Source organism: Silurus aristotelis (genome assembly GCF_946808225.1).
Source record: "Silurus aristotelis genome assembly, chromosome: 13".
Lineage (NCBI taxonomy): Eukaryota > Metazoa > Chordata > Actinopteri > Siluriformes > Siluridae > Silurus > Silurus aristotelis.
Window position 1 is genome coordinate 14,011,159 of NC_139586.1, and position 16,036 is coordinate 14,027,194.

General features: G+C 35.8%; 1 protein-coding gene across 1 annotated transcript in view; it reads right to left on the minus strand.

Moving 5' to 3' along the window:
* Nucleotides 1-13,270, minus strand: part of nfat5b (nuclear factor of activated T cells 5b) — a 38,145-nt gene extending 24,875 nt beyond the window's left edge. Inside the window, exon 1 of the mRNA XM_083558425.1 lies at nt 12,962-13,270. Coding sequence (XP_083414551.1) covers nt 12,962-13,034 — 73 coding nt within the window. The 5' untranslated portion in view covers nt 13,035-13,270. The remainder of the gene's footprint in view (nt 1-12,961) is intronic.
* Nucleotides 13,271-16,036: the final 2,766 nt, after the last annotated feature.

Sequence of the window (16,036 nt, forward strand, 5' to 3'; positions counted from 1 at the left end):
GGACATACAGTGGGCTTGGATGAAAGTCAGACCTTGGAGTGGCTAGGAATTTAAGATATTTACACAAGCACCCACACACCCATTGAGAGGAAGTAAGTATTCAACTATTTAATAAATATATTTTTTACTATAAAAAAATATATATATGAATATATAGAAGTGTACATTTTAATACAATATATTTATTACACAATTATGGGTTTAAATGTGAATTGCGCTGCAGGATATTTAATGTCAAAACAAAACATTTTTAAATGCTTGTTTTCTCACAATGTTCATTGATTTAAAAAATAAATAAATAAATAAATAAATAAGAAGATTGCATAAAGACAAAAGAAGAAGACAATTCAATTAGCGAAGTAATGTTGATTTATGAATTGTGAATCACACCAGTGGACTTACTTGCATTTTAAGGTCACAAACTAAACTTCGCTAGCCAGAGATAATGTAGCCAGAGAGGCACAGAAACTATAGTGTGTTTTATTGATTAAATTTTAAACTTAAAAAAATATTTGAATATTTGACTTAGCTACCTATGAAGACACACAGTTAAATGCTGAGCTGCTGAAACAATTCTACTTGGCCATCATTGAGTCTGTCGTGTGTACATCTATAACTGTCTGGTTTGGTTCAGCAACCAAATCAGACATCAGGAGGCTACAGCAGACAGTCAGGACTGCTGAGAGGATTTTTGGTGCCCCACTGCCCAATCGCCAAGATCTTTGCTCATCCAGAGTGGAGAAAAGGGCTAAGAAAATCACTTTGGACCTCACACACCCATCCCACTCTCTCTTCGAACTGTTGCCTTCTGGTCGGCACTACAGAGCACCGTCCACCAGAACAGCCAGGCACAAAAACAGTTCTGTCCTGTGGGCTATACTCAGCATGAACAATTAAAATATTCATAACTACACATTGTCCATCATAACTGTTGATGCAAAGTCAAATTCCTTGTGTGTGTAGGCATACTTGGTAATAAAGCTATTTCTCATTCTGAAATACATTTTAATTGTTTTAAAAATCTAAATGTATTTAAATGTTTACATGGTTCTCAGCAATACCAATAAAACAATGTAATGACTGTTGATGACAGCATTTAAAAAAAAACACAATCCCTTTTGTTCTTAGGAAATAAAAAACAGAAAAACTTGTGTGGGATACAGAAGTCCAGCAGAGAGGCTACCAGTTTCAGCAACTCTCCTTAAGTGAATGATTAATGAATAACAGCATGAAGCCGGGCGTGCTTGTGGGGAGGGGAACCATAAACAGCTTTTACCAATGATCATTCATGCATCAGTTATTCATCCATTAGTCCATGAAATTCACAATTAAAGACCACCTCAGATTAAATAGACACAAATTAATGAATCGATTCAAGCTTCTGCCATTAAATCACGGATTGTCCTGTACTAAAAACTGCTGACAGAGTCTCCGCTATAGCTGAAATACAAGGATTAGTCTAGCTTTTATATAAATGCATGCTGGAACACTGCCTGGTATGTGGAACTGCAATGATCTGACTGATCATATCTATGCAATCACATGAATACAAGGCCAAATGACTTCAATGGCAAGCATTTCACAATAATTAATAAGTGCTATAATAGTTGTTACAGAATTTGGCTTTCACGATTATGGGTATTCAGTGTTTTTCGAACAGATTGAATTTTATATAGAGTATACGTGTGATCACAAACAATAATTGATCATATTTCTCATGCACTGAAAATTTTAAAAACGCGTTTACTCTAAAAAATAAGTTTTGTTAACCGAAGAACGAACAATGTTAAAAATAAAGGCTTATGTAACGCAAATTAAACTGCTATTCAATAAATGAATAATTTCTAACTAATATGGCAATAAAACTGTAAACAAATAAGAAAGAATGATGTGTTGGTCTTTAATAAATAATAAATTGTAATAAATTGTTGACAAGTAGCTGTGATATAAAAGGAATAGAAAAAGTGGGTTACCTTGCTGTTTAATTGCTTATAACAGCAAGTTTTTACTTAAAAACTTAGCAAAATGTATGGATGAGTAATTGAGAAAGAGTTTTATCAACTGATTACTTTACACTTTGCAAAGAGTTTGTGGTATCTATGCACCAAAATGGTCAATGTGTATTTTAGTAACAACTGTAACAATAAAGTCATTTCTTTTCTTAAAAATATTAAAATGTGTTTATGGATATGTTTGTTAATTCAATTGTTTCTGACATTTATGAGGGTATGTAGCGCAATTTTCAAAGCTTTTGCTTTACTCTAAATACACTACATGGGCAAAAGTAATGGTACACCTGACGTTTCCAGCCATATGTGGTTCTACCGCAAACTGTTACCACAATGTTAAAGGCACACAAAAGTATACAATGTGCATGTGGCAGCAATAGATTTTCCCTTCACTTGAACTAAGAGACCCAAACCTGTTCCAGCATGACAATGCCTCTTTACACCATGCAGCAAGCTCCATGAAGATATGCTTCACATGGGTTGGAGTGAAAGATCTGGTGTGGCTGGTTATAGAGTTCTGACCTCAATCCTATTAAACACCATTGGGATGAATTGGAAGGCTGACTAAACCCCAGACCTCCTCATCCTACATTAGTACCTGCCTTTACTAAAATTTCCACAAGCTTTAATATCTAGTGGAATCTCTTCCCAGGAGAGTGAAAGTTATTATAACAGCATATTGGAGCTGAATGTACAAAGGGATGCTAAAAAAAAAAAAAAACGCATACGAATCTCAGTTAAGTGTCCACAAACGTTTGTGTCTAGTATATACTGTTTGCATCAAAGGAAAAAAAGTAATAATTCTGTAATAATAAATGTAAAAGGTGCTGATAAAATGCGAGAGGTACATTTTCATTCTAAAAACAGGAAATTGCCCATTAGCGGTAAGCTTTGAATCAGGGAAATTACCAACATGTGTAAAACAGGAATACTCCAGAAACGGGATAAGGAAACAGTGACGTACTTATTCCTGCTGCTCCAACACAGTCCTTCAGTCTCTTTTCCTCCATGCAGAGGAGTGCATTAACCACATAAATGGATTCAACCTGTAATTTAATTAAGACCAGAGTACTTGCTGATATTACAGACACTCTGCAATTAGTAATGCTCTCATTATGAGCATAGCTCCTGTATGCCACTTACAACGAGTGCCTTTGTTTTGACAATCCATCAGGGAAACCCATGTACTGTATCTTCTGTTTTATTTCAGATATTAAAGAAATGACTGGGAGTTGGCCAAACACAAAAGACCCTCAGAGAAATAATTGACCTGTCTCTTTTTTGTGTGCTTAGATTACACTGAAAATGAACAGGTAAAGTATCTTAGCTAGGATATAGCTTGTATAACCATTATACACCTTGGTTTTAATCATATTTTCATCTCAACATTAGATTGCTGATTAAATGATTGGCTTTGTTTACACTCACAATTTTAGGTACGATTACTCTTTTTCACCAAAACTACAACTCTAACAGTTAGGTGGGCTTGAGATTTGAGTGATTCCTTTCTATGTTGACAAAATGCTGCACTTTGGAGCTACAGTGGCCCCTGCCTATAAAATGACTGATGGCTGGCACACCCAAACACAAACGTACATTTAGTTTTCCAAAAAGGTTTTTCTCAGCCACTTAATACATTTTTGCAAAAGGTTGTTTTTTATTTTTTATGTTGTACATATCTTCCGAGTACAATTTTTGCAAGTAAATAACAAAAAGAAGAAATACTTGTGCAGTTTCAAACCTATATGAAATAAAAAAGAAAATGTATTTTGTTTAAAACTGAAGAAAATAATGTTAGAATTATGTAAAGAATAATGTAAAGAAAATGTATTTTGTTTAAAACTGAAGAAAATAATGTTAGAATTATGTAAAGAATGTTTTTGTAATGTATTATTAACAGATCAGATCATTTCTTAAAAGAGTCACTTTATATAGATAAGACACATAAAAAAGCGAGTCCTGAAACTGTATAACCTGTTTAGTCATGAAAAAACTGAATGCAGCATAAATTCTTATAAGATTCACAGATAACTCAGAGTCAGACTGCAGCAAAAATTCAAGCACCAGTCAAGATGGCGCCTATTAAAGGAAGCGTCCAGCATCCACCAGGGAGGTTCTTGAACATTTTAAAACTTTGTCTAATAGTGACTAGACAGATACTAGCCAAAGTGGAAATGAGTCAGGTGATTTAGAAGAAAGACTGGAGATGAAAGAGAGCGATCAGGACCAGGAGAAAAAGGAGAAGAAGGAGATCTGCTTTCTGATGCGATTCTGGTTTAAGCAGAAAGCTGATGCCGGTAACCTGAGCGCTGTTCATCAGTGAACGGAACAGACGCTCTCCGAGACTTTGATTAACTCCGTAAATATTTAACATTTAGGACTCGGTGCACACGACTACCCCTGGGACAGAAGATCAGATAGAGATTGGAGCTTTTGCAAGTTTTCCTTCATCACTTTGACAACAGCTCCTTCCATTTCACCTTTAGATTATAGCGGGCTTTTTTGTTTGTTTGTTTTTTACCACCTCCTGTGTGTTAGCAGCCCACCTATAGTGAGAAGCCCCAAATTTGTAATAAACAAATATTTAATTTTATGTTTTGAATATTAATTTCACAATTTTTTAAAACAAAGACTAAATGTGAACAGTGAATGAACGGTGCGAGTAAATCAAAGTGACGAGCAACGTCTCGCTCCAAATCCATCAGCAACGTGTTGCGCATCGAGTCGTGTTTATCAAAAGTAATTATTACACCACAAGTGGAGATTAGTCTCTCAGTGATCTCTCGCTGATAAAAAACAGCTAAATTGGCAAATTATTCAACCAGCCTTATTTAACGCTGCTCGCATTTTAGCTTTTGAAGGACACAATGAGCTCTTAGCTAATTATTAAAGTTGTATAAAAACCAAAATTCACGCAATATTTCATTTATGATGCCATATTTCTGAAAACCTTCATAAGAAATAAAAACAGAACAAGCATTAGTTCTGACTAGAGTTCTGAAGTGCCACTGAACCTGATATGATTGAGCACAGGATTATCATCAGTTCGATAACCGCCAAAACCTTAAGATATATTGATAGCATAACTACCTATTTGTGGGGCTTTTTTTCTTATTTTGTATTTATACATTGTGTTGTATATACTGTATTATGTTTCTACTTTTTTATATATATATATATATATATATATATATATATATATATATATATATATTTGATATATTTCTTTTTCTTTGCTGTTGTAACACATAAATTTCCCCACTGTGGGACGAATAAAGGTATATTTTATGATCTTTTTTACATGTATTTAATTATTTTTACAATTATGAATTATATATATATATATATATATATATATATATATATATATATATATATATATATATATATATATATATATATATATATATATGTACGTACGTACAGTACAGACCAAAAGTTTGGACACACCTTCTCATTCAAAGAGTTTTCTTTATTTTCATGACTATGAAAATTGTAGAGTCACACTGAAGGCATCAAGGGCTATTTGACCAAGAAGGAGAGTGATGGGGTGCTGCGCCAGATGACCTGGCCTCCACAGTCACCGGACCTGAACCCAATCGAGATGGTTTAGGGGTGAGCTGGACCGCAGAGTGAAGGCAAAAGGGCCAACAAGTGCCAAGCATCTCTCGGGGAACTCCTTCAAGACTGTTGGAAGACCATTTCAGGTGACTACCTCTTAAGCTCATCAAGAGAATGCCAAGAGTGTGCAAAGCAGTAATCAAAGCAAAAGGTGGCTACTTTGAAGAACCTAGAATATGACATTCTTCAGTTGTTTCACACTTTTTTGTTATGTATATAATTCCACGTGTTAATTCATAGTTTTGATGCCTTCAGTGTGAATCTACAATTTTCATAGTCATGAAAATAAAGAAAACTCTTTGAATGAGAAGGTGTGTCCAAACTTTTGGTCTGTACTGTATGTTCAACACTGTTTGACTGTTCTAGTTTTCTGGATCGAAAAAAACACTCGTCTGAAACCAACAGAACAAGTTTGTTCAACTTTAATATCTTCAGCTCATGAATCTTCATCTCCTCCACCATCTCCTCTGCAGCCTACTTTTTTATGACATAATCACTTTAATTTACTCTCTTTACACTTACATAATGCCCTGTATGTACAGCAATATCTATAATGCATAGAGCGCTAATGCTGCTGTCTGGTTTGCAATTTTAATTCCACTTTAATTCATGAAACCGAATCATCTCTTACTTTTCTTTCCTTCTAGATGAAGTGCGAAAGCGTTGTTGGTTCAGCCCGACAGTTGCCAGGAGCTCATGCTTTACCCACTCATGCAGTACTTTTCTAGTCAAAGCAAATATTCCAAGCAGTTTTTTTTTTTTTTTTCTAACTATGAAACACGACATAGTGAATGTTTGTTTGGGCTATGCAACACAACACTCAGACTAGGTGAATCAACAAAGCAGGAATTAATGATCAAAGTGTGTTAGGGGGTGGGATAGGTAGTTTAACCAGCATTTGTGGGGTATAAGGTATCCGGCAAGTGTGAGCACACTCACACTGCGTTGTGCAGTTTTACTAACCCTCTTCAACGTAGCAGAGAAAACAAGAAACCTTTCTAACAAAAAAGCATCTGTCAGTGATAAGCTTTGATAATCACAACGATGCTGAAATATGAAGTGCAATAAATGTAGACACAATCAAACTTGATCTATAACTTTAACACCTTTAATTATTAACACCCACAAACTCCCAAAATGCTCTACATGGTTTAATTAACAAAAAATTTGTAACAGAATATAATAGAAAACTGCGCAACTCCAATACTGCACAATGTTGATGGAGCTTTTATGCTGATGTTTCATGATTAAGGAAAAAGGAACGGGTTTGGATAGATTGCAACATGTCAAAAACTGTTTCACTCATACAATGTGTGATCTACATAAGATTTGACCATCCAATTATTCAGTTTAAATACAATTACATACAAAAAAACCCCACATAAAACCCCTAAAAAAAGATCAGAAAATCTGCATAACAATCCAGGATGAAAAATTAGTGTAAAAATACTGGCTGCCACAGATTTAACTGCAATTAATTTGCTTGTGTTGCCTGTATGGGAATTTCTTTATAAAAAACTAAAGCCCTGATTTCCTAGGAAACACACACTCGCACATCCAATTAGAAACTGAAACATGTTCACAAACTCACACTTCCAAAAAGTGATTAATGGTCCAAGAGATTAAAAGTCCATATTTTTTATTTCCTTCTAATACAAATAATGGGCAAATCTATGTTGACGTAATAAAACTTTAATACATTTTAATATTTTAAGCCATGAATCAGAACGTGTTTTATGTATCCAAAAAAACTTTGAGTGTTTGTGTGTAATTTGATTGGCTTCTTATCAGTCATATTCGAGACAAACCCACAATGCCTTTTCCAATCCTCATAAATCATTACGAAAATTTAAAGAGCAGCTAAATGTAACTTGAAAGTGATGTCATGCTAAAAGCCTTGTTATTGGTACCTCTATTTACCTTCTAACACTAGGTGAAGCTTTACATTGGAAGAAATAGGACAGGTAAAAAAATATTCAAATCTCAAAAAATATCACACATTTAAAAAAAAAAAAATAGAAATCTAATTTACCCCCCAAAAATCTTACCTTATACATCTACAAATAATCCCGGACTAGTTATTTAAACCTGGAGAACTGTGTATTGTATTCATTTAAAGGAATCAAACTTTTTTTTATTAAACTTTTTGATTTATTAATTTTGGAAAAAGGTGGTGCGGTTTTCCAAAAACAATACTAGAACCTTGAGAATCAGCCCAAACTGGCACTCATTCAAAATACTTTTTTTTTTTTTTTTTTTATAAAACTACCAAGCTGGGGTTTTTTACATCAAAGTTTTAACCACTCCAACAAACTTTCTTTTCACAAAAACACTGCAAAATAAATATCATAAGATATACAAAACAACCAATTCTCCTTACATGTAAACATTCGCAGTAAAAGCCAATTCTGGTCTATGTGATTTGTTACAGGATCCAATATTCGATCCACCGTTTTCCCACTGACTCTACTTTTAGGTGTAGTAAATCACATTGTGGGTGATAAATCAATTGATCTGCATGGATACCATCATGTATTTGGATCAAACATAGAAGACATTATTCATAAGCAATCCCCATTCTATCATTAAGTTTGAGGACAATCTGGATTAGACAGCAGTTCATTTATTCTACACAAAAGTCGTATCAGGTGTGTATTCTAAATCAGAAAATTACTTGAATGCTTATTGTATGAACACAGAGATGTTCTTGTCTCAGAGTGCAGTCTGATTGAGACATGAGAACAATTCCAATTATTTACCCAATGCGTAACAAATTAGAAAGAAATGTATATAATAGGAATTTTAAATGGCTGACAGGACTGACAGCTCAAAGACAGCTTTGTCTCAGAACCTTTTGTTTATCTGTATCAGTATCAGTCATTTACAGCGAGTGTGGGAAAATGGGTCAAATAATTGGGTGGCTTCAAACCTGTCTAAATACAAAGGTAAGTATAATCCACATATCTATCTACACACATATACATATATATACATATATACTGTTTTATATATAAAAAATATAATACAATATAATACTATATATATATATATATATATATATATATATATATATATATATATATATATATATATATATATATATATATATGTTATTATATTTTTTATATATAAAACAGTAAACAGTAAGACCCTACTTTAAGTTTACATTATTTTTGTTAAAAATATATCAACTCAGGATCTGGTGTGTGTGTGTGTGTGTGTGTGTGTGTGTGTGTGTGTGTGTGTGTGTGTGTGTGTGTGTGTGTGTGACAGAGAAATGCCCTACATTTTAAGCAATGCATTCCTTCATTGCCAACATGCCTAAAAATAATCAGTGGAGGCTCATCTCCGGGGTGTTTCTCTGTCCTCCTGCAAATGAAGAACCACGTGTTTCACTGTTTTCACACATCACAAAAAGACCTTGCTAGTTTTACCGCTCTCAGCCATCCTTGTCAGGAAGTCAAGCTCAGCTGCGGTTAGATTTGAAAAATGTGTCGGTATGATAAAAAGCTTAAGACAAATCATCAATTAGGAATTTCCTGATATTTTAAGTAGCAGGTATGTACACCCTTTTAAAAGCTGAGACTTGTTAAAGTTTTTGCAAGCTATCCGTGTGCTTGGGACAACAAATTGTAGTTTAACGCTCCAGTTTTCTCGCAAAAGCGTTTGCTTTACCACCCAAACCGAAATGATGACGTTATAAACACTAACGTGTTTTTACGCAGGTATTAGAGATGGCTTTGCATCCAGACATCACCGCAAAGCTTCAAGAAGTTTGACTAAAAGCTTCTTCAATTAAAAAATCAGACTGTGTCCATTAAAGCTTGAGTGTAGAGATAATGTAATTTAATGTTTAAATGCATTATACTTTCAAGACTGCTGTTAAGGAAAATTAATCAACACCTTTTGACCAATCAAAAGAGAACTCACCAGCACTGTAGTGTATATCGATCTTTATTTAATAGTAAGAAAAAAAAGTTTGCTAGTACTTTTTTTTTTTTTTTTATCATGGCAGATAACAGAGTTCGGTGTATTCATCATTCTTCATGTTTCATAGCCTATAACTTTTAAGTGCACAGCTGAATAATTCTTCACTTAATTACGAGGGCCTGAGAGTTTCTCTGAAGCCTGATTTCATTTCCCCTAAAGGAACCACGTCTTCTCATGTGTATTGGATCGTATTGCAGCACCTGCTTGCTGAAGCCCAGTCCTTAGTGAAGTTCTGAAAGAGAGGCGAAAGCTGCGTTCAAAGGGAACTTAATGTGCTTAATGATTTGAAAGCTTTTGACCGGCAGCCTATTAGGAGCCTTTTGAATTTACTCTAAATTAATCTATATCACTTTAAAATAATGACCTGCAACACAAAGATGTCTAATGACTAAGTAATGCAGGTTAAGTCTGAGTACATCTTTGTAAAACTTTCCTGCTTATTCCAGGAGCCAGTTTCTATATAAAAGTAAGACATGGTGAACTTTATTGGGTTGCATTTAGCCATTTAACAAAACAAGTCTGAGTACAAATGTTTAACTTCAAAACATCAAACAAAAAATCTTTTTTTATTTACTCTTTAAAATTAGGGGAAAAAGGAGGGTGAGAGGGTCTTCATTCTAGACCTCATAGACTGAACCACCAAAACACTGGAACCTGACATTTATGCTGTGCAAATGAATGCAGGAAAGACAGAGCAAGTATTTGTTTGGTCATGACTTGGGTAGGGCCTTGGCGAGGTCAGCGTAGACAGGAATATTCACAAACACTACTACACTACGAGCCAAAGAGCTAGAAGGGACCCATTTTATCACACCCTTCTTATTTAATACATATCTAGATTATCGACAGAATGGAAAATTGAACATGGGGTCATTATTAACTGAATATCAGGCTTTGGCTCAGTCATGCTTTAAATAACCCGTGATGGCGTCACTGAGGATTACCCACAAGATTATTCCCCATGTAATCTCAATGCCAAGTCAAAACACTGTGCCATGACTTGATGATTATTCACGGAGTAAAATATCCATTGCTGGGATTCAAATGTGTTAGGCAGTTTGAAAAGATGCAGTTGTTTGACTTTACATGTTACAGAGGAAGCATGTGAAGCCTTTGATAGATGGGTGGGAATTTACAAATCGAGGTGAGAAATGGGTTTAAAAATAAATAAAATGAAAAAAAACCAGAGACAAGAAGATGGAATAATAAAATAAAAGATTGTAATAAAATATATAGTTCAAAATTACTAAGAAGATTTTGTCTAGAACCAGTAACAAACATGAAATTCTCTATGGCCAAAAGTATGTGAACCTGACCATATCATTTATGTGCTCCTTCACAAACTGTTGAAACCACACACATTTAAATAATGTCTAAGAATCCCATAGCATTACAGTTTCCCTTCACAGGAACCAAACCCCTTCCAGCAAGACAATGCCCCTCTACAAAAAATAAGCTCCGCAAAAACATGGTCTGTTAAGATTGTACTGAATAAACCCAAGGGTTTATTTATTCTGACCTCAACTAACCTTTTTTGGATGAACTGGAACGCCAACTTCCGCAACGACCTCCTCACCCAACTCAAATGTCTTATCTCACTAATGCTGAATGAGCACAAATCTCCATGGTCGCAGTATAAAATCTAGTGGACAGCCTTTGCAGGAAAGTGGAGAGTATTATAACAGTAAAAGGGGATAAATCAGGCTTGGATGTTACATATAAGTAAAACAAGGAATATATTAGTGATCAGCTGACCATAAACATTTGGCCATATACTGCCTGCTTGGATCATCTGACCAAATTATTTCCAACCTGGGTATAAATGGCAACACAATGAATTAACATAATATAATATATTCCATATAAAAAAATCTGGAGCCTTTGACATGCAATTCCACAATCATCTTAAATGATATCGAGAAAACCCAAAGCTCTTCACCAGGGGTATTAAACTAAAACGTGTAATAAATTCAGACCTGAAAGTGTTAATCAAACTCACCCCTTTCTGAGCTGAACGCCTTTAGCAGTGTAGTTAGTCTGATCATGTGATTGGATAAGCCTTAACAGAAAACCAGCTACAGAGGCCAAGCTGGTTCATATTAAGAAAAGCAAGAGTTGCTAAACTCTAGACCGTTTTTTTTTCTCCGCTCTGCTAATAAATGTGTTTTGAACATCAGGAATGCGATCTGAACCAGCAAAATTAGACTGTGATTTTGTTCATCAACTTTAATAAAGATTGACAGATGATCTAAACTCATAAGCGTACCTGTTCTTCCTAACAAGCTCTCTCTCTAACTTAAATTAAGTCCACAGGTCTGTTTAACAGGTGCTGCTTCATAACGTTTGTCTTGAATTCATATAAATCTTATGCATATCTGTTTAAATCTGTGTGAAACATCATTTACATTCTCAGACTTTTAGAAAACATTTTATTGCACTGTTGCTGGATATATAAACCAAATTGCGAAGGTTAGTGGACGTGTAAAAATGTTTGCAACATCACAAGTAATGTTAAAAGAAAAAGAAAAGTTGTGAATACGCCCATTGTAAATGCAAAACCAGATCTGGATTAACTGGCCCACTTGCCCCAGGCGTTTTCTTCTGACTCTCGCCCATTGCCTGAGTGCATTGTCATTAAAAACAAGGTCACTGTACTACTTCGATTTGGATGTAGTCCAGATAAATGTTTACATATGAATTCAGTTTAAGTGCAATTACCTAGTGTACACTTAAGGCAGGAGTAAACAGTGGAGTAAGTTCTTTTGCATTGAAAAAACAGACTGGATTTTAAGAGACAGTATGTGACGTCAGCAAGGATCTTTATATATATATATATATATATATATATATATATATATATATATATATATATATATATATATATATTCTTTATTTTCTTTTTCTGACGGAAAGAAGCTGTCTGTCGTGTGCAAGAAGAACAAGAAATAAGGCTGGCTTTGTTGCCTGGCAACAAGCCGCCCCGCCCAGCCTCACAGTAACGCCGCCACCCCCGCCTCCCCAGAACTACGGCCCCGCCCCCTCGTGCGCAAACAAATCGAGCCACGCGACGCTGCGCGCGAGAGGAGGGGGGCAGAAATAACAGCCGCTGAAAACAAACTGTCATTCAACTTTATTATATTCATAACGTTCAGCGGCTCTATTTGACTATTTATTTGTTTACTTTATTATGTATACATGATGTCACCACAAAGGAAAAAAAAAACACGTATTTCGATTTTATGTAAACAAACACATTAAGCGCCAAAAGTAAGAAAAAGTGACGAAAGTTGGCTAACCAGAGTCGGAAAATAAAAAGATATGGAAAAGCGGAAAAAAGTTACCTTTGGAGTAAAGAGACTTGGGGGAAGTGAGGTCGAGATCCGTGCCGAACAGTGAGATGAAGTCAGAGGGCATCTCAGTGCCTCTCTGGGCCGGGGGAAGAGGGCTCGCTCGGGCTTTCAGCGAGAAGAGAAAGTTGCGAGCGGAGAAAGTTTAATGTTTTTGTCGCTCATTCATAAAAGTGTCGGTGTTGTCGCCAGCGCTCCGAATCCAGCCGACTGAGGAGTGTGTGTGAGGCGAGTTTGTCTCGTGCAGCCCCTCCCACCTGACACAGCGCGAGCGCGCTTCTCCTCGGCGACGCGCAGTGTGTCAGGTGGGAGGGGCCGCACGAGACAAACTCGCCTCACACACACACTCGCGCGCGCGCACGCAGTACAAACGAGAAATCCGAATCCGGATCCGAATCCTTCGGATCCTTCACTCAGTGAACGGATTCGAGTCTCACGAGTCCCTTGAGTTAGTAGGGATTCTGCCTGCTTTTGCCATGGAATATCACTAGAGGGCACTCACCAGCTCCTTAGAATTTACCGAATCCGTAGACCCATGAATCTCATTCACAAGTCCCTCGGATGCGGCTGATGCGCTTCGCCCTACGAGTCTGACGGATCCGCTGAATCCCACGGTTCCGGTGGATCAGCCAGGACACTTTAAGGATCCGCGATTTTGAGTCCCTTGTGTTTCCGATTATTTGGGAAGTTTCATGAACAACTCAGTCAGCTACTTGTTGCTACAGTTACGTTCTAACAACAACTTAGAACAACTAAGTAGTGTGATTCACAATTTGTATTTATGCATGTTGTTGTTAGTAGCCGGTTAACCAACGACTCAAGTGATCCGAGTAAATGAACAGAAGGATTCATGAATCCCGAGTCATATAAAGGATCGGGTTATTTAACTCGGATGAATCTCACAGATCTCACATTGTTTAGCTGTTACTGTCATTTCACTGCATTATACACCTTATGTAGGATTTACTCATTAAACTAGTGTGACAATTGTTTACAGTTGCTTTTTTTTTTATATCAGACTGTGTCCTGTGTTCATGTGCAAAAAAAAAAAAAAAAAATCACTTTATATCATTTTACACATTCGAAAAAAAATACAGGGGAAAAGATCAGAATATTATTGATACATCAATATCACATTGTTCACAAACATCAATATGGCCGTCTCATTACACTGATACTATAAATGTATTAGGGAATTGTTGTTTTGAAGGTTCTAACTGGTCATAACTAGGAGTTGATTAGGTCCAGTTTCTTCTTAGGAGCAAATAAATATACTATGACTATATGTGAAAACAATTATGTGCAAATGAAAAAAAAAAAATTAGAAGCACAACAAACTGTCAATCATAGAAAGAGGGCTATCACACAAGGTTGAAACCTCTACCACCAAACCCGGCTTTAAATAAAAATAAAAAAAGACTTCTTCAGGAGTGTTGTTTTGTCAGATAAAGCATAGGTTAAGTTTGGGGGTGGCACCATCATCAAACTGTGAGGAGGTTTCGTGAGAAAAACGACTGGTGCATTTAAGAAAATAGATGGCAAAACTACCACATCAATCAGAATGTTAAAACTCGGTCACAACTTCCTCCAGCAGGACAAAGATCCCAAACATACTTTAGAAATGATAAAATGGCCTCCAGACAACAAGTGAAAATATTGGCATGGCCATTAAAGCCCTAACCTGAATTCCACAGAATATTTGTGGATTGAACTGGAAAAGCGTGTCTGAGCGAGGAGGCCCAGAAAAACACAGTGATTTACACCAGCTCTTTCAGGAGGACGAGCAAAAAGTACAGCATAGCATTGCTGAGAAGCTTGTGGCAACCCCAAGAGTTTGATTCAAGTCAAGTCAAGAAGCTTTTATTGCCATTACTACCATATATAGCTGACGCAATACACAGTTAAATGAGACAACATTCCTCCAGAGCCCTGGTGCTACATTAAACAACATAGAGCTACATCACACAACATAAAGTTACATATCAGGACACAGAGTTAAGGATTAAAGTAAGTGTCCTCACCACATAAAGTGCATCGTGTGCACACAAGACAGTGTGGGACAGATACACAAAACACAAAATAGCACCAACCAGTAAACCTATTTTAATGCTATGATTATACAGAAGTGTGCAAAACCGGACTATAAACAAGAGTATTTGTAAACATAAACACAATGTAGTGCAAAAACAGCAGTAGCAGCAGTCTAGAGGTGCAAAAAAAACAGCATGTAGACAGTATAATATGATTAAATATAATATGGGTGGTGGATTGAGATGAGTAACGAGTGTGTGTTCAGTTCATTGTGTTACAGTTCAGTAACACACAGTTTCAAGTTGTGTAGTTTTAAACTAACTAACTCAAAATTTCTGACAGACTGAATATCTGATATAAAAAAATGAAAACTGAAATGAATAGTTCTCTTAGGTATTATGTTGAATGTCTTTGGCCTAGGTGTATTCAAGCATTTGGCCTGAACTGTAGTATTCTGTAGATTTATTTAGACACTAAGTTAAGATTGTCCATTTAAATTAAAATGTTTGATTTGACATGACCTCTCTCTCTCTCTCTCTCTCTCTCTCTCTCTCTCTCTCTCTCTCTCTCTCTCTCTCTCTCTCTCTCTCTCTCTCTCTCTCTCTATCAGCTCTGTTGCTTACATTACTAGGTTTAAGCTAAAAAAACAAGCTTGTGCAGATTTTATCACTTGCACTATAAAAGTCACACAAAATAAATAAATAAATAAATAAATAAATAAATAAATAAATAAATAAATAAATAAAATGAACCAGAGACACTGGTAACTTAAGAGTTACAGCTGATAAGCAGCTTTGTAAATCTCAGCTCCATGAAAATCGGTGTTGGCTTGATATAGAACCTACTGTATATCAATAAATATACATAAATCTGAAGCAAGAATCCAGGAAGCCCTTACAGAACAGTAAGGTGGTAAAGATTAAATGTTATGCACAACGTCTCCAAATATACAAGACATCACAGAAAACCCCCTTCATTAGTGCAAGCAAATCCCTTCTATCACAGATGTGTTCATGTGTTCTGTCTGGTTTATGGATG